This window comes from Triturus cristatus, chromosome 12 (genome assembly GCF_964204655.1).
Source record: "Triturus cristatus chromosome 12, aTriCri1.1, whole genome shotgun sequence".
NCBI lineage: Eukaryota > Metazoa > Chordata > Amphibia > Caudata > Salamandridae > Triturus > Triturus cristatus.
Genome location: NC_140595.1, coordinates 812958824 through 812977065, shown reverse-complemented (window position 1 = coordinate 812977065; position 18242 = coordinate 812958824). Strand labels below are relative to the sequence as shown.

The 18242-nt window shown below is 50.4% G+C and overlaps 1 protein-coding gene across 1 annotated transcript in view; it reads right to left on the bottom strand.

The window, feature by feature from the left end:
* Window positions 1–18242, bottom strand: part of FGF11 (fibroblast growth factor 11) — a 433912-nt gene that overhangs the window by 156351 nt on the left and 259319 nt on the right. Inside the window, exon 2 of the mRNA XM_085637555.1 lies at window positions 10764–10874. Within this exon, the coding sequence (XP_085493681.1) occupies window positions 10764–10874 (111 nt within the window). The remainder of the gene's footprint in view (window positions 1–10763; window positions 10875–18242) is intronic.

Here is an 18242-nt window from a genome sequence, read left to right as displayed (position 1 = left end):
CATCCACTTCTCTATCCTTGGCGGCGGCTTCGTGGAGGTGCCCGCAAACAGGGATACCAGTGGCTTATGGTCGGTGGTCACAACAAAGGGTTTGCCGTAGACATACAGGTGGAAGTGACGACACCCCCAATGAATGGCGATCGCCTCCTTTCCTATTTGGGAGTATCTCTGCTCCGTCTCAGTGAGTGACCGGCTGGCGAAGGCCACCGGGGCCCACTCCTCGGCATTTGTCTTCCGTTGCAGCAGGACTGCGCCCAGCCCGACTGGACCGGCATCGACAGCAATCTGTGTCAGCTTGGCCGGGTCGAAGAAGGCCAGCGTCGTGGCTTCTGAGAGTGCGTGTTTGACTTCCTCAAATGCTCTACTCTGGTCACTGTTCCATGTCCAGGGGGTTGACTCCTTTGTGAGTTCTCTCAGTGGCGCTGTGAGGTTCGCAAGATCCTTGATGAACCTGCCACAGTAATTCACCATTCCTAGAAAACTCCTCACCTCCGTGACATTTGCAGGAGCGGCTGCCTCCTTGATGTCCTTGACCTTGTCCGGATCGGGGTTGACGCCGTCAGCTGAGAAGATGTAGCCGAAGAACTGGATCTTCCGGCACAGGAATTCGCACTTCTCCCGATGTAGTGTGAGGCCTGCGTCTCGTATGCGTCGTAGCACCTGCACCAGCCTCTCGTTGTGTTCCGCTACCGTCGTGGCATGTACCATGATGTCATCGCTGACGTTGAGCGCTCCGGGGATTCCAGCGATCAGCTCTTGTATTACGTTCTGGAACACCTCCGCAGCGCTCGATACCCCGAAGCTCAGCCTCGTGTATCGCCTCAGACCTACATGGGTGGAGAACGTGGTTATGTTCCGGGATGCTTCGTCCAGAACTAATCGGTGATATCCCGAGCGTAAGTCCAGCTTTGAGAACCACTTGGCGCCGGCCATCTCCCCAACGATGTCATCGATAGTCGGGGTGATGTGTCGCTCCCTTTTGATGGCAACGTTAGGGAGCCTCATGTCCACACATATTCTGACAGCGCCTGGCTGCTTGGGTTTCTTCGCCACGACAATTGGCGACACCCACGGGGTCGGTCCGGATACTTTCTCAATGATCCCCGCTGCCTCAAGCTTCTTCAATTCCGCTTCCACCAGTGGCCTGAGGTGGAATGCTATGCGGCGATGCCGGAGGGCTATCGGCTGGACCGTGGGATCGATATGCAGGTGAACTTCTTTCCCCCGGAACTTGCCTATCCCTTGAAAGATTTCCTCGAACTCCTCCAGAGTGTGGTGTACTGACTCTTGGTGTACCCCAAACGCGAAGGTTACCACTCCCAGATCTTCTGCCGCTCGACAGCCCAGGAGCATGCCTTGCCCGTCTTCGGTGACGTAGACGTTCGACGTGATTGACCTTGTCCCATGGGATATCACCGTTCTGAATTTTCCTCGTACCTTTAACGGTTCTTCCTGTCCATAGGCGAATACCGTGATAGTCGAGGGCTGTAGTGGGGGCTGTGGACGCATGGACTTGTGCATCGCGGCAGCCATGATGTTGATGCTGGCTCCTGTGTCTACCACTGTTGTGACTTCCTGTGACCCTACTCGGATGCTGCATTGCGGCAGTCTCCTAGTCCGGCGGGCCGCCGTGCCTATCATGTGTACCCGGTGTATGACTTTCTCCTCCTCTTCATCGTCGTCCATGTCGCTGGCTCCCGGACCTCCTTCCTCGACCGTGTGAACGGCTTGGCGGGGCTTTCGGAAACCCTTCGATCGGCACACTTTCTCAAAGTGGTTGAAGCGTCCACACCCTCTGCATTTGGTCCCTCTTGCTGGGCACTCCGACGGGGCGTGGGGCGAGCCACCACAGTACCCACAGGACTTTGGCTGTTCTTGAGCAGCCGGGGCTGGCTTTCGTCGGGGCCACCTCTGTTTCGGCTTGACTGCCACAGCATTGACCGGCTCGGCCTTCACTGGCACTTGCAGTGCCGCCTCCATGTGCGCAGCGCGCGCCTTGGACAGTTCCTTCGTTCGGCCCATCGTCAGGATATCAGCTAGGGGCTTACCGGATTCCTCCAAGATCCTCTCCCTCAGCTTGGCGGATGCACACCCTTGTATTATCTGGCCTCTTATCTCCTCCGTCTCGTCTCGAAACCCACAGGTGGCCGCTAAGTTCTTTAGACGAGCGTAGAATTTGTCGAGCGACTCCTCCGGCGATTGGCGCGCCTGGCGAAATATGAAACGTTCATAGTCGCGGTTTGCCATTGGCTCAAAGTATTCGTTGAGAGCTGCTATGAGCGTCGTGTGCGTCTTGGGGGTGGCTTCCGCGAGCGTCTTCACTATGTTGTGAATTTCTTTCCCACCTAGGTGAATTATCATTGCGCGCTTTTGATCTCTGTGGACCTTCGTGGCCTCGAAGAAGATGCGCACTCTGTCCTCCCAGTCTCTCCATCGGGCTGCTACCGTCGATGGGGACCCCTCAACGGAGAACGGCTCTATTGGTGGGATTGTCGCCATGTTGCACGTGCGTGGCTTGCGCAGGGTTGGACCTCCCTCTCACGTGTGCCCTAACGCTGGGCGAGACCTTCTGGCACGTGTGTGGCTGGCGCTGGGCTAGACCTCCTGCTCACATGCGCTCTGGCGCTAGGCGAGACCTCTTCTCCCTTGGGCATTTCAGATTCCCCAGGGGGGGGGGCTCCGAGACAGCAGGGGGGTGTGTGGGCCAGCCACTCCCTTGTCCCACGATATTGAGGGCTTATGCAGGCTCAGGGGCACTTGACCCTACCTTCCTGGGCAGCTGGTGAGCAAGACGACGCTGTGTGTCCCCTCTGTCTTGTTTTCGTCGTGTGGAGGCAGGGCACGGCAGGTGCTGCGCGCTCCCCAGGGCAAGAGGGCAGGGCACGTGAGGTCCTTGAAGCGCGCTGGGGCGCCGATGGCAGAGACGGCCCCAGCGCGAGCAGCCAACCAACACGGAGCGCTCCGGCGCTTCCGCGCACGTCCTGGGAGGACTGTCAGCGCGGGGACCGCAGCGCGCTCCGGCGGGGCACGAGCACCGCAAGCGAGGAGCGCTGACGGCCGCCACACCAACCGGACGCGCCGATCAGGAGCAGGGGCGCGATCGCACCCTCGTCGCCAACTTGTGGTGTCGCTGGGGGCCTATGCTGATGGGCCCCTGGTGTAGGCCCAACACGTGGGACTCAATAAACACACGGGACACTCGTGTTGCTTGGTCGCCGTCTCCGCAGCCGTGGCGTTTCTGCCTACGTGTCTGCGTGACGTCGTATTTATTCGGGAACGTACAACTAACGTGCCCTGACGTGCACACCATCGCGTGTCACGTCAGGGATGAATATCGCGACACTACAGGCTACCTGCACTTCTCAGCAGGGGTGTCATGTAATACTTTTAATGGGAGGAGGTACTTGCCCTTCTCAGCAGAAAGTACTTGCACTTTTCGTTAGCAGTTTTATGTTTCTCTTTCAAGCACTGGACATAGAGGGAAGATGGGGGGGGGGGCAGTAAAAGCATGGATAGATACTAAAGCGTCTGCAGAGGGAGGCGCGAGGACACTGGTTGGTGGGATGAAGGCCAGGCAGGAAGGAAGCACAGGGGAGGACGGAAGTCTGACTAGAGTAGAGGTGGGCGGCGGGGGGGGGCGGGGGGCTGCCTCGAGCGAAGGAAGCGCACAGCAGGGCGGCTGGCTCATCCGAGCGCAGGGGTCTGAGTGTGATTCCAAGGGTGCTCGGCCGTCGGAACTCTCAGCCTCCAGCCTCATCACACCAGTGATGTCTCCTTCCGCCCGTCAGGCTGACTCAGCAGTTGTCTCACTGTGGACTAATGCTACATGTTAATTAGACGCCTCCTTTCAACCACACACGAGGAAGCGAATGATGCGCTTTGGCAGGAGTGGTTCTGTGCGCAGAGAAACACAGAAAGACGTCAAGAAAGAGCAAAAGAGAGTGAGAGATAGTATGAGTGTGGGACAGACCAAAAAACGAGAGCAAGGAATAAAGAACAAGAGAAGGAGCTGGAAATAGAGACAGCCAGAGAGTTATAGAGCGAGAGAGACAGACATTGAGAGAAGGGTAAAGAGTGGAATACAGAACGATAGCTTGTGTGTCCGTGAGAGGGAGAGAGTAAAATACCGAACGATAGCTTGTGTGCGCGTAAAATACCGAACGATAGCTTGTGTGCGCGTAAAATACCGAACGATAGCTTGTGTGTGCGTAAAATACCGAACCAATAGCTTGTGTGTGCGTAAAATACAAAACGATAACTTGTGTGTGCGTGAGAGGGAGAGTAAAATACAGAACGATAGCTTGTGTGTGCGTAAAATACAAAACGATAACTTGTGTGTGCGTGAGAGGGAGAGTAAAATACAGAACGATAGCTTGTGTGTGCGTAAAATACAAAACGATAGCTTGTGTGTGCGTAAAATACAAAACGATAACTTGTGTGTGCGTGAGAGGGAGAGTAAAATACAGAACGATAGCTTGTGTGTGCGTAAAATACAAAACGATAGCTTGTGTGTGCGTAAAATACAAAACGATAGCCTGTGTGTGCGTGAGTTAAGGAGGATAGAAGAGCGACAGATGAAAGGGAGAGATAGAGAACGACAAAGAGTCAGAAGGACAGAGTTAGAAAGCGAGGGAGGGAGACAGACAGAATGGCAGTGCGAACAAAAGAGAGTGAGCTACCGAGTGCGAGAGGAAGTGGGAGAACACGAGGGAGAGATTCTGATCCGGGCACTGAGGGAGCGGGAGAAGGCCTCGGGGCGTGGGAAGAGAAACAGGCTGAGAAAAGACTGCAGATGAAAGGGGACAAATTAGGGAAAAGGATGGCAAACGTGCAAAGAAATGGAGAGAAGTCAAGAAAGACAGAGAGTGCGTTGGGGACACCGTGGTGATATCCGAAAACACCAGACAAGAGGGGAAAGACAGGAGAGTGGTACAAGAGGCGGGGAGAGGGCGCAGAAGCAAAGAGAAAGATGGTCTAGATGTAACTAAACCTAAACTCTGGTGGGGAGGGGGGTAAGACGTCACGCATTGGGGTGGGACAAGCACTCCATGCAATATGGCAGAGCCATCCTCACAGCCAGTAAGAGAGGACACACTGGCTTTAGCGAGACTGCTTGCAAACAGCATTTGTGCATGCCTGTCTTTTCATCCTTTAGCAATTAAAAGGAGATCTGTTGGTTTGGCCAATGCTTTTCTCATGGACACCGAGCACCGCTGAAGCTCAAAGTGTCCCTCACACCTGCCAGCATCAAACGTCTGCAGGATGGTGGGTACTGTCACTGTGTGCTCTTGGTACTGTGTCTGGTGTCAGGCACCCTGAACCGAGAGCGCTGGAGACGGTCTGAGTAGGAACCTTTGTTTCAGAATGAACAAATGCGCCCAGGAAACCTGCAGATGTGTGTATGGGGTGTGGGGTGGGGGGGCATGGACCCCCCATGGACACAACAAAGAGCTCCCACGGACATCGAGAGGCAGGCTGATATGAACCCCATGAAAGGGTCGGAACATGCACTGGTATGAAGAAAATTGTGGAGGGGCTTCTAAATGGCTGTCACAAAATGAGGGGGTTCAACAAGAGCACTAAGGAGGGGGGGGCATCCGAGCGGAGTACATGTCCTCAATGTAAAAATATGTATGTATTATATATGCCTATACATACATGTATGTGGCACAGGCCTTGCTGGGGAGTGAAGGAGCACCGCACATTCATGGGGGTTTACTTGGGGGGGGGGGGGTGGGCAAGGAGGGGGTGTTGATGGGTGCCAGATACAAGATGTTATACATAAAGTGAGTATTGACATCTTTGAATTACCCACCCTGTGAAAGAGAGAATAAGAGGCAGAGAGGGTCAGAAGAAAGGCAAATACGCTACACAAGAAGAGATAAGTTGAGACAAATGGAGAGCAGGAAGGAGAGATATGAGGAAACAAGAGATATGGACACAGAAAGTAAGGGAGGTGGGTATAATCAGGACACCAGGTATTGCATTTACACAGACGTGGTTAAAGATAAAAATACAAACACACGGATGGAGAGAGAAGAGATCAAATAGGGAGAAGGGGGGTCACCAATAGAAAGAGAAAAAAGAGAGCTAGAAACTGTTTGTAACCATGGGGAAGAAGGAAGTAAACATAGATTGTAAAACAGAAGAAGACTCGACACATGAAAGAGAGACACGGGGTCTTAAGATGAGAGTGACAAATGAAAGCCAGAAGAAGAGAGAGAAAGAAAAGGAGGCTGTCAGACAAGGACTGTGGTGAAGTGAAACAGAGTGCCATTGATGGCTGAGGGGGGCAAGAATAGAAAAACACAGCCAGGAAGGGACAATCAGATGTAAGCTGACTGGAGGGGTGTAGTAAGATAAAAGCTGATGCCTTATTCTCAAGTTTCCCAGTGTGATAATTGTTTCACTGTTGGGCAATATAGAGTTTTAGTTACTCCACAGTGAATCATTTGTCGGAAGTTCTGAAGCTACATATATTTATGTAAAGAGACTCCCGTTGGGAGTGTCTACACCTGTCCTCACATTTGATTGGTGGTTATTTCATTGACTGACTGGTTTCTTAGTGAATAGGTGGGTTGGTGATGTCTGGATTACTTGGGTCCACGGGTGGTTGAATTGGTGGATACATAGATTATCTCTGGAATCAGAGGATGGGTTCTTGGTGGGTGATCGAAGGGATGACAGAATAGTTTAATTACTCGCGTGTGGCTGGATTATCATTGGAAAGAGAATCATCTCTGGAATTGGACCGTGGGAGCAGTTCATTGCCGAGTTCTTGGTGGGGGTTTCTCGCCTCATACATCACAGGATGTAGGTGGTCTTGGTGGATGGGTGGATTAACTGTGCTTATTTTGAACCAGTGGTTGTAGGTGGTGGGCACCGACACTCATTTTAGGTTTCGGAACTTGTTTTCCGGGGTCAGACTTTGACCCAAAGAAAAGAGAAAGAAGGAACAAAAAAGAAAAAGGATGGAGAAAGATAGGTAAACAGTAACAAAATGAGGAAGAAGGAATGAAAAAGAACCAGCAAGAGTGAGATAAAGAGGCAGAATATGTATGGTCATGCACGATTTAGTTATGTAGTTTTGTTGTTGCAAATTAGGCACTAGATTATCTCTTAGGAGGGTGCCTAGTTGGGTTTTGGGTGAAATGATAATTGTTGAGGGATCAAATGACGGCCCAGTTCTAGGTAGACTCTATTATCTCAAGCAACGGGACTTTCGATGTCTTGGTGTCTTATCTTTGGACTCATGGATGGTTGGGACCTTAGTGAATGGTAGTTCTGGGGAGCAAGTGATGCTTGGATACTTGCTGGGTGGTCAAATTATCTTTAGGATCAGAGGAGGATGTGATTCGTGGTGGGAGGTTGGGTAATCCCTACACTGTGAAGACTTTGTTTGCAGCTGCTGCTTGACTTATCTCTGCAATCAGATGTTAGTCAGTTCCTTGATTGGTGGTTGATTCTCTCTTTGATCAGGTGATGGTTTGGTACTTGCTGGGTGGTTGGGCCTCTCCAGCATCTCAAGATGCCCTCACTCTTGCTGGATGTTTGTATTCTCTACAGGATCCAAACCGGTTCTCTGCTTTGTGGATGTTTGGACTATTTGATGGCGATACCTTGAAATATCTCTGGCATTAAAAGATTGTTGGGTGTGGTTGATGTTTATATTGTATCTGGCATCAGAGGATGGTTGGATTTAAGGAAACTGGTTAGTTGTCTTGGCTTTTTTTTTTATTTCACCGAGTTTTATATAGCGCGAACTTGATCCGAAGGTATAGGATATGAGCGCTTTACATGGCACCAGTTGCGTTACATGAGGACACATTCATTTTTGTTAGGCACCAGAGAATGATTCTTTTTGTTGTTGAATGGATGAATTACTTACGAATCAGGGGATGGTTGAGCTGAGGGTTGATGAATGAAATCTCTTAGGTCCAATGATGCTTAAAGGATGCGTAGATAGAAGGGTCATCTCTGGTATCTGAGGATCCACAGATTCATAGTGTGCCTTTACATTAGGTCAAGAATGATTTGTGGGTTGGTGTGTGGTTGGATTATCTCTGAAAGAGATGATGCTAAAGGAAGGATGGGCGATTGGGCTATCCGAGGCACCAACAGATGCTTGTGTCCTCAACGGATGGTTACAAGATCTCAATGGCCAGGGGAGGTCGAGGTCTTGGATGGTCAGAATATTTCTGTGACCAGAGGAGAGTTGTTTCAGTGTCTGACATGGATCTACAGTCGGATGAATGGTGACCCTTGTGCCCTAATTACAAGTTAAGCGTTACATTCATTACATTCCGACTCCTATCACAGGGGTCTGAATTCAAAGTTACGTGATGTGTATCACACCCTCATCAGCCAGGCTAGCTTGAATCCAGTGGCAAAGTGAGCAAGGAACCCATGTCTGGGCATACCCTGCCAACTTAGGGTGAACAAAGCAAACACAAGGAGATGATGAACGGAGTGCTGAAACTTTTCAGACACTCACCCCAAGTCACAGATCTGAGTTGAATCCATCATCATTCTTTAGCTCACTTCGTCACTTCAGTTCAGACCCAGCTATATGCAAACCAGTCTTGACCCTGTGCCTCATGGGAACAGTCCAGCCCGAACTGCCAAGCCAAGTTTTCCCTGAACCGGAAACAAGCATCCTGGGACCGGTGTCTGGGTAACACCCTCACGTCTGAGCATACCCTGCCAACTTAGGGCAAACAAAGCGAACACAAGAAGAAGATGGATGGAGCAGTGAAACTTTTCAGACACTCATACCCGGTCACAGATCTGTGTTGAATCCATCATCATTCTCTAGCTCACTTCGCCACCTTAGTTCAGACACAGCTATGTTGGCAGGGAATGCCCAGACGTGGGTCCCTTGCTCACTTTCCCACTGGATTGAAGCTAGACTGGCTGAAGAGGTCTGTTAGCCCGAAACCGGTCCCAGGAGGCTTTTTTCCGGTTCAGGGAAGACCTGGCTTGGCAGTTCAGGCTGGACTGTTCCCAAGGGGTCACAGGGTCAAGACTGATTTGCATAAGGCTGTGTCTGAACTGAGGTGGCGAAGTGAGCTAAAGAATGATGATGGATTCGACCCAGATCTGTGACTGGGGTGTGTTTGAAAAGGTTCAGTGCTCCGTCCATCATCTCCTTGTGTTTGATGTGTATCACACCCTCAAAGTTTGCCCCTGATAGATTTTATCAGGTAAAACCTGTCGAAATTCCTGGGGGAAAGGCCTGGAAAAAAGGCAAAATATGCTGAATTCAGTGTATTAAATGCAGATTCTGCATGTCATGCTCATTTCCAAGTTGAAAACTCAGGACATGGAGCTATTGATTACGGGTGGGCGAAACTCATGTACTTTTACGAAGCAAAATTCCACGGAGTTACATAAAAACTTTGCAAGATAGAGTTTTGCGAGCGGGCGGAATTTACCACGTCACGCTATTTATGCTTATTTTTAGCGCCGAGAGCGTGTTCCACGCTGTAAAATGCACCACACAGTGCACCAGAGGGCGCAGTTTCTTTCTGCCACTCTAGTAGATTTTCTACTGGAGAGGCAGCTTTCTCAACGCGAGTGGTTGCGACCTGCCAGGACACCGATGTTGAGAAATCTTGCAAGGAGACATTCTAGTGCCCAAAAATCGTGCTATGGGACACAAATTTTCGCTCGCCAACTTAACATTGGCGAGCTGGGTACAAGAAAAACTCTGCCATGTGGCAACTGGCTGGGTTTTGCCGGAAGTCTGCGCTCCAAGTGTAGGCAAAAATCTGCGCACTCTGCTGCCAGAGAGCAATTTTTCACCCACTGTTCATCACACCCGTTGAGTACCCCCTCACTCTGGTATCATCATAGGTACCGGGAGTGGTAAATACACACCTTATTTTTCACAACTTCAAATCCAGGCCTTGGTGGTTTGTAAACTGGCAGCGTCGTGTCTTTTTTAGTGTGTTAGGATCTGGTGGCCAATTACATTTTATCGAACATTACATATAATGTCTTTTCTGAGAAGAGTTTGGTTCTCTCTGAGGTCAGGGTATTTCACATTCCTACTGGAGTAAAGACATTGTTGACTTTTAATGTGCAGAGTTTGGGCTGTAGCCCCCTATTGCATCACTGTTTGTGTCACAGAGTTGTTGTGCTGAGGGAACATGATTTTTCTCTATTTAGTTTTCAGGGAATGCTAGGCTGTAGGGGAAAAGCAGTCTTAATGGGAAATACATTTAGGGCCACTGGAATTAAGTGATTTTATGACCACAGTATTTCTCGCATATTTGAGGATTTGCCACATTTGCCACATAATCTACCATCTGTTGCATAATCTGCAGATTTTAACAAAAAGAAATGTCTAACTCAAATGGAGCTAAACTTACTAAAAACGCAGCACGTGTTGCAGTGAAGTGGAAAGCCCTTCCCAGAGGTTGACTGGTCGTCTTTCTGTTGCTTATTACTGTAATTGGGTGTCAAACGTGTTGTAATGAGGTGACATATTTGTCCAGATTGTGTTAACATGTTTAAAAATGAGGAAATGATGTTCCCCATTATGACTGATTATGCCGCATAATTTGCTGTTCTTGCTGCATAATTTGGTCCTCCCATGCCGCATAATTCCAGTAGCTCTCAATATGTCAGAATTATGGGTAAGTGATCCTGAAACCCTAAGGGTGCTGGCCTCCTGCCCCAGTAGTGCTTCGGCTGGCACCTTCCAGACTGCCCTCCCACTCCGAGGGTGGCCCCAGGGCCCAGGCCCACCGCATACTCACTGGACGAGCTGCAGTCTTCCTTCGTGCCGCCGATGGTCCCGTCCGACTTCATCTGGAGGAAGAAACCGTGTCTGCAGAACAGCCTGGTGACGATACCCTTCAGCTGCGGTTCTAGAGCATGCGCAGAGGAGGCGGGTAGAATGAGGGGCAGTGGAAGGGAAGGGGTGAAAGCAGAGGAGGGCAAGTGTGGGGTAGAGAAGGGCGGAGAAGAGGGGGGTAAAGGGAGAGACGGGGGAGATAGAGAAAGAGGGGGCAAGTTATGCAGAGGGGGTAAAGTGCAGAGAGAGAGAGAGAAGAGGAGAGAGGAAGAGAAGGGCCAGATGTGTGTGAAGACGGGGTGATGTGAAGTTCAGAGGGAGAGAGACAGGCATGCAAGGAGAGAGTGAGTGAGAGAGAGAGAGAGAGAGAGAGGGAGAGGGGGAGAAGAGAGAGGGAGAGAGAGATGCAAGGAGAGAGAGAGAGACAGACATGCAAGGAGAGAGAGAGAGAGACAAAGTGCATGAGAGATTAAAAGAGAGGGTCAGAGGTACAGAAACAGAGAAGGAGAGAGACAGACACAGGGGTGGGAGAGCTCATCAGAGATGAAAAGAGAGGGCCAGGGGTACAGAGGGGGTGTGAAGTAAAGTTCAGAGAGAGAGAGAGTTGGGGGGGCGTGAGAGATGAAAAGAGAGGGCCAGGGGTACAGAGGGCGTGTGAAGTAAAGTTCAGAAACAGAGAGAGAGAGAGTTGGGGGGGCGTGAGAGATGAAAAGAGAGGGCCAGGGGTACAGAGGGGGCGTGAAGTAAAGTTCAGAAACAGAGAGAGAGAGTTGGGGGGGCGTGAGAGATGAAAAGAGGGGCCGGGGGTGTGCGGGGAGGGGGCGGTGTGAAGTTCAGAGAGAGAGAGAGAGAGTGAAAGAGCAGAGAGTGACGTTAGTTTCAGCCTGGTGGGCACAGCGCGCGCAGAAAGAAATCATTTGATCTGGGCTACCATGTGTTTAATTGGTATTTTCCTGAATATTTTGACTCTGACCTTGAGTCTCCCCGGGGCCAGCGCTCTGCAGCGGTTTCAAGCACTTCTGACAGATAAACAGCTGAGGCGGCAGGATGCAGATATGAGTCTCTGGCAGCGCGTGGGATGGGGGGGGGGGGGGCTTAGCCAGGACAAGGGAGCTGCTCCCCCACCTTACTAAACATTATAGACAGGGGCATGAGACAGCAAAACTGTCCTTGCGTCAGGGCGCAGCGATCGCTGTGTGGGCCATAATGCAAGGAGGGAACTCGGCCCCATCCCATGGTTTTGTAGTAAAAAAGAACCCGTTAATTGGGGTGAAGTGGGTCTCTCACTTCCAGAGGCCCCGGTGCCACTTCACCCGCTGTACTGTTGATAGCTACGCTCCTCCTGTCCCAGTTTTTACCCGTCTTACAGACTTGACCTCACACAGCAGGATGGACACACATCTTACAGGCTCGGCCTCAGACAACAGGATGGACACACATCTTACAGGCTCGGCCTCGGGCAGAAGAATGGACACACATCTTACAGGCTCGGCCTCAGACAGCAGGATGGACATACATCTTACAGGCTCGACCTCAGACAGAAGGATGGACACACATTTTACAGGCTCAGCCTTGGGCAGAAGGATGGACACACATCTTACAGGCTTGGCCTTGGGCAGAAGGATGGAGACACATCTTAGAGGCTCAGCCTCAGAGAGCAGGATGGACATACATCTTACAGGCTTGACATCAGACAGCAGGGTGGAGATACATCTTACAGGCTCGGCCTCAGACAGCAGGATGGACATACATCTTACAAGCTCGACCTCAGACAGCAGGATGGACACACATCTTACAGGCTCGGCCTCGGGCAGAAGGATGGACACACATCTTACAGGCTCACCATCAGACAGCAGGATGGACATACATCTTACAGGCTCGGCCTCAGACAGAAGGATGGACATACATCTTACAGGCTCGACCTCAGACAGCAAAGTGGACACACATCTTACAGGCTCGGCCTTGGGCAGAAGGATGGACACACATCTTACAGGCTTGGCCTTGGGCAGAAGGATGGAGACACATCTTTCAGGCTCAGCCTCAGACAGCAGGATGGACATACATCTTACAGGCTCGACCTCAGACAGCAGGGTGGACACACATCTTAGAGGCTCGGCCTCGGGCAAAAGGATGGACACACATCTTACAGGCTCAGCCTCAGACAGCAGGATGGACATACATCTTACAGGCTCGGCCTCAGACAGAAGGATGGACACACATTTTACAGGCTCAGCCTTGGGTCGAAGGAAGGACACACATCTTACAGGCTCAGCCTTGGGCAGAAGGATGGACATACATCTTACAGGGTCAGCCTCAGACAGCAGGATGGACTCGCATCTTACAGGCTCAGCCTCAGACAGCAGGATGGACGCACGTTACAGGCTCGGCTTTGGGCAGAAGGAAGGACAGGCAAAAGGATGGACACCCATCTTACAGGCTTGGCCTTGGGCACAAGGTTGGATACACATCTTACAGGCTCAGCCTTGTATAGCAGGATACACGAACATTACAGGCTTGATGTGTGACAGCTACATAACATGTCTTACAGGCTTTGCCTCAAACAGCAGGACACACGTATCTTACAGGCTGAGTTTCGGGCAGAAGTATACCACTGTGTTACAGGCTCGGCCTCAGACAGCAGGATGGACACACATCTTACAGGCTCGGCTTTGGGTAGGATACACGCACATTACAGGCTTGATGTCTGACAGCTGGATACTGCATCTTACAGGCTTGGCCTCAGGCAGTAGGACGCAGATATCTTACAGACTCAGCCTCCGACAGCAGAATACACACGTACATCTTACACATACATCTTTTAAGCTCAGCCTCGGATAGCAGGGTAGACACACATCTTACAGTTTTAACCTCAGACAGCAGGATGCACACTTTGCAGGCATGACCTCTGACAGCAGGATAACGCATCTTACGGGCTCGGTCTCAGGCAGCATAATACACACATCTTATATATTCGACTACGGACAACACATTACACACAACTTACAGGTTCGACTTCTATTTGCACAGTACGTACTTCTTACAGGCGCTGACTCAGACAAAGCTACAGTAATTTTACAGGTTCAGCCTCTAAAAGCAGATTGCAGATACTCCATACAGACTCTACCTCTGTCACAGAGTTCATAAACACTGTACCCGCCCGCCCCTACTTTAGAATTATTGGTGAAATGGGCGGGGCACAGACAGAGGAGGAAGGAGCCAGGGCCTCTGATCTTTTTAGAGAGGAGACTACATCTGCCCCACCCAAGGATCCACACCTCTCTCCCCTCGTGTTCAAAACATGGCTTCCATGACTTCTTAAACAAGCTGAGATCATTGGACCACCTTTCTATAACTTGCAACGCTCTGGGCTGTGATAGGTCGCGTGAGTAATAATGCGAGCAGTGGTAGAAAGCATTATATTTGGCTTTCATAGGGGCTCCCCCTACAGATGTCAGCAGTGCACTGGTCAGGATAAAAAGGCGCCTTCGCACAATAATTGCCCACACACTGGAAAAGGCCAGGTTTTCCCGCCAACAATAACGTCATCAGTAGAGGACACAACTGGTCATTTCCCATTGGTGCTTCGTATCGTATCATTTATTGATCGTTCGAAACATTAGTTTCATCATCAAAGAATACATTGTTAAAACATTAAAAACAGAACAATTTACAGGTTAAAGACAACTTAAAGCAGAAATAAATATCTTTAAAAGTCGCATGCAACAAAGCATCAAACGGTTATAATCCCGCTAGAAAAAGAAGAGCGCAGAGGCTCGTCTGGGACATAACTTGCATACAATAGCTGGTATTTGATGTCTAAGTGATCAGGCTATAGACAAGAAGTTCGATCCAGCCACCACCACGACCGAGAAGTGTCACTTGTTACATAGTCTCTGCTGGTGTTTCGGTTTGTAGGGGTCGTTGTGTCCGTGAGGTGTACAGGGGAACTCTTAAAGTCTGATCTCAAGGGATTGGAAATGCCTCTTGTCTATGAGTCCTCCAAGACCAGGGGCTCCTATAGAGGTGGGTTTAGGACTCCAGGGCCAAGAAACAGAGACTGTCCGAAGGATGCGGATGATTCTTGAGTTCAACATGCCATGGAGCTGGACGTTTACACTACAAAGTCTTGAGAGGGTCCCAGGTGTTTTAGGGCATCACCACAGCCCAGGACAGAGGATCCTGCCCCCATGTCACCCCCACGCCTAAAAGACCGCTCAGTTCATCCTCTCAGGGGTAGGTGGTCGTCCCCAGATCCAACAAAACCAGATGAGATGGCCGCTCCTTCTCGGTGGCAATGGCTAAGTTGTGGAATACTTTACCTGTGGCCATCACGGCCCTCGAGTCCTTGTCCGTGTTTCACAAGCATCTTAAAACCTGGCTCTTCTCTCTCCCGTGCGTGTGGTTTCTTGGGGGCATATTATCAAGGACGGCGTTAAAATTATCGCTAAAGCGGCGATAATGGGCTTGATAATATGCTCTATGGAATTCCAATTGAAGCTCATGTTTACACCAGAACATGGGCTTTAGCGGCAGTTTTCTGCCGCCAAAGTGGCGATAATTTTTAACGCCGTCCTTGATAATATGCCCCTTGGTCTCTTTCGGTTGTTTTCCCAGTTTGCACTAGCGCTTTGATACCCTCGGGTTTAGTGCGCTTTACAAATCTCGTTCCACTTCCAATTCCAATGTCACCGTGCCAAGACTGAGCTGAGTGAAAAGCTTTGGATCCGTCTATGCGGGCGCTACTGTGGATAGAAGAAAGATCTTGTGATAGGTCAGGGGTGGGCAAGACCATCACAACTCAAGGCTGGCTTGTCTGCACTCTGGGTACCATGGGCAAGGTGCTGCCTGGATTACTGGATTCACTGTCCATCATCACTTGTGCTTCACTCATGGTGAATCTATAGCTCCGGTGGAAGGGTAGGGACTCCTGGACTCTTCACTGTCTCTTCCTGCTGGTGAGTGCTCCTCTCACCCAAGGCAGCCAGTCCATCAGGCAGTGCCACATCCTGCCCTGGTCCTAACTGGAGACAGATGTGCTACAGAGGTGTTCCGTGCTCTAAGGAGGACCAGCACAGAAGACCACCAGGACAAGTAAAGGTCAGATAGTTTCAGATGCTAGGCTTAGGGTCCAGTAGACGTTCTGGTTTTGAGAGGGTTGAATTTGCGGTTGGCTGCAGAAATGGATCTGTGCTAGGATCAAAGGGTCTAGCAGGAGCCAATCAGGGGCTCAGTTAGATTGTGAGGATTTTGTCCATGCCAGCATCCCCAAACTGGTTCCAGACAGAGATGGATGTTGGTACCAGTCCTGAGTGGGATCTAGTCTAGTATAGCGTTCTTATAACGCGCATGGCTACCCAGAGGACTCCCAGCGCTAGAACAGACATCGCAGGTCATCAGGTGGCCACAGAGTGGAAGATTAGTACCTGAACAGCCAGGTTTTTAGGGCTTTTACGGAAGGAGAACTCGTGCTCCAGTAGGGTGAACTCTGAAGGTAGGGTTTTCCAGAGTTTAGGAGCCAAATAGGGCATTGAACGGCCTCCCCATTGGAATCTGCGGATCAACAGATGTGCCGAAGAGGATCTAAACAGCCTTCCTGGCCTGTAAGGTGTGGCAAAAGGTCTTAACAGTACGGGTCTTATTTGTTGCGTAGCTTATGTATAATGCATAAGGTCTTGAATTGAATTTGCCACTCCACCTGGAGCCAGTGAAGTTCTGCCAGAGTCTTTTTGGCAGCCAAGTGTCTCGGGATGTTCATAAGGAGCCTGACAGCGGCGTTCTGGACAACCTGCAACCTTTTAACCATGTATTGGGGCGCGTCAAGATACCTTGGCATTCCTGTAGTCCAGGTGCGATAGCGTTCAGCCTTCTGGCTGTTAAACGGAGAAGAGGGAGGACCTTCCACAGCAATCTCAGGACACCGAAGCAGCTGACAGTGAGCTTTTTTGCGTGGTGGTCCATCATGAGGCTGCAATCCAGCCACATGCCGAGGCTCTTTCAAATGCTTTCACATCTTTTTCAGGGCAATAAGATGGGCTTTGAACCAGGGGGATTTGTTTGCCCGACTTGGCATTCCTATGCCACCTGGTCGGTAGGCCCGTGTCTAGTGAATCATTGATCCATTCATTAAACCGACAGGTTGATGAGGTGATGCGGTCAGAGAGTTTGGTTCTCGCTGCCTCCAGGGCAGCGGACCAAGCCTTCAGGCTCAGTTTGGAACAATGGTGTGCCAACCGACTGACCGGGGGAGGGGGAGGCCGAGGGGTGGAAAGGGGTAAGGTGATGGGAAGTAAGTAGGAAGTGGTCTGTCGATGTTAGAGGTAGTGGGTCTGAATCTGGAGATTTGTAACATTACTAAAGACAGAGTCGATAGTATGTCCTTTCGCATGAGTTGGGCCATACACCAATTGCATCAGCTATAGGGAGGCCAGGCCATGTAAGAGGTTGTTGGAGGTGCAGTTATTGGTGAAGTCCAACCCTTACAAGTAGTCAGCCTACTTTTCATCCAAAGCCATGTCCCTGGTTAGCTCCAAGATCATTAGCTTCTCACCAGCCGTGTGCCCAGTGCATACAGCTCCGGGATCAGCGCCTGGCTGGCCTGGATGTTCACCTTCACCTCTGACATCATCTGGAGCATTTCCATCTGGAGGCCCACCGCATAGTCCACCACATCATGTTTGAGGGACCTCTGTTTTCCTTCCCACTTCTTCTTAACCTCTGGTTTCCTTCTTACCCTGCCTGCACTACATTAAGAAGTTGAAACTCCAGGCAAGCTGGCAAAAGATGGCTTCAATAGGGTGAACCCCACTCATTTCTGGGGGACCTTCCTGTAAATGAATAGCAAGCATGGCAAGAGAATGACCTGCGTCATCTTCAAGTGCTGTTCTAAATCACCGGTCATGCTCTCAGCCTCAATTTGAATCATTCTACCAATGCGTTGGTCTGCAGGTGATACAAAGTGTAAGTAACTCCGCATTCATCCCTCTTTATGGGGCATATCAGCAACAACAGGCGATAATTATCGCTAAGCGCACTTAGCGCTAGGATAATTATCGATGGCTAGCATGGGTTTTTATCGCTGAGATAGCGTGCTATTAGCAACGCTTATCTCAAAAGCGATAAAAATCCTCACGCTAACTGCCTAACGTGAGATTATCGCTGGAAACCCAGCGATAATCTCACGCAATGTGGCGTTAACTTGTTGATAGGGCCCCACAAACTTAGCCATGATATCCACCTTCCATAGGATATCATGGCTAAGTCAGTCCTGAAGCAGGTGTAAGGAAAGTAGCGATAACAGGGGTTATCGGTACTTTTCTTGCCGCTATGCTTCATAGCGTGGGGCTTGATGATAGGAGAAATGTCGCTTAGCGACATTTCTCCTGTCATGTCAGGTCAGGAACGCCCACTTTGCAACGCTGGGCGTTAGGAATTCCTACGCTAA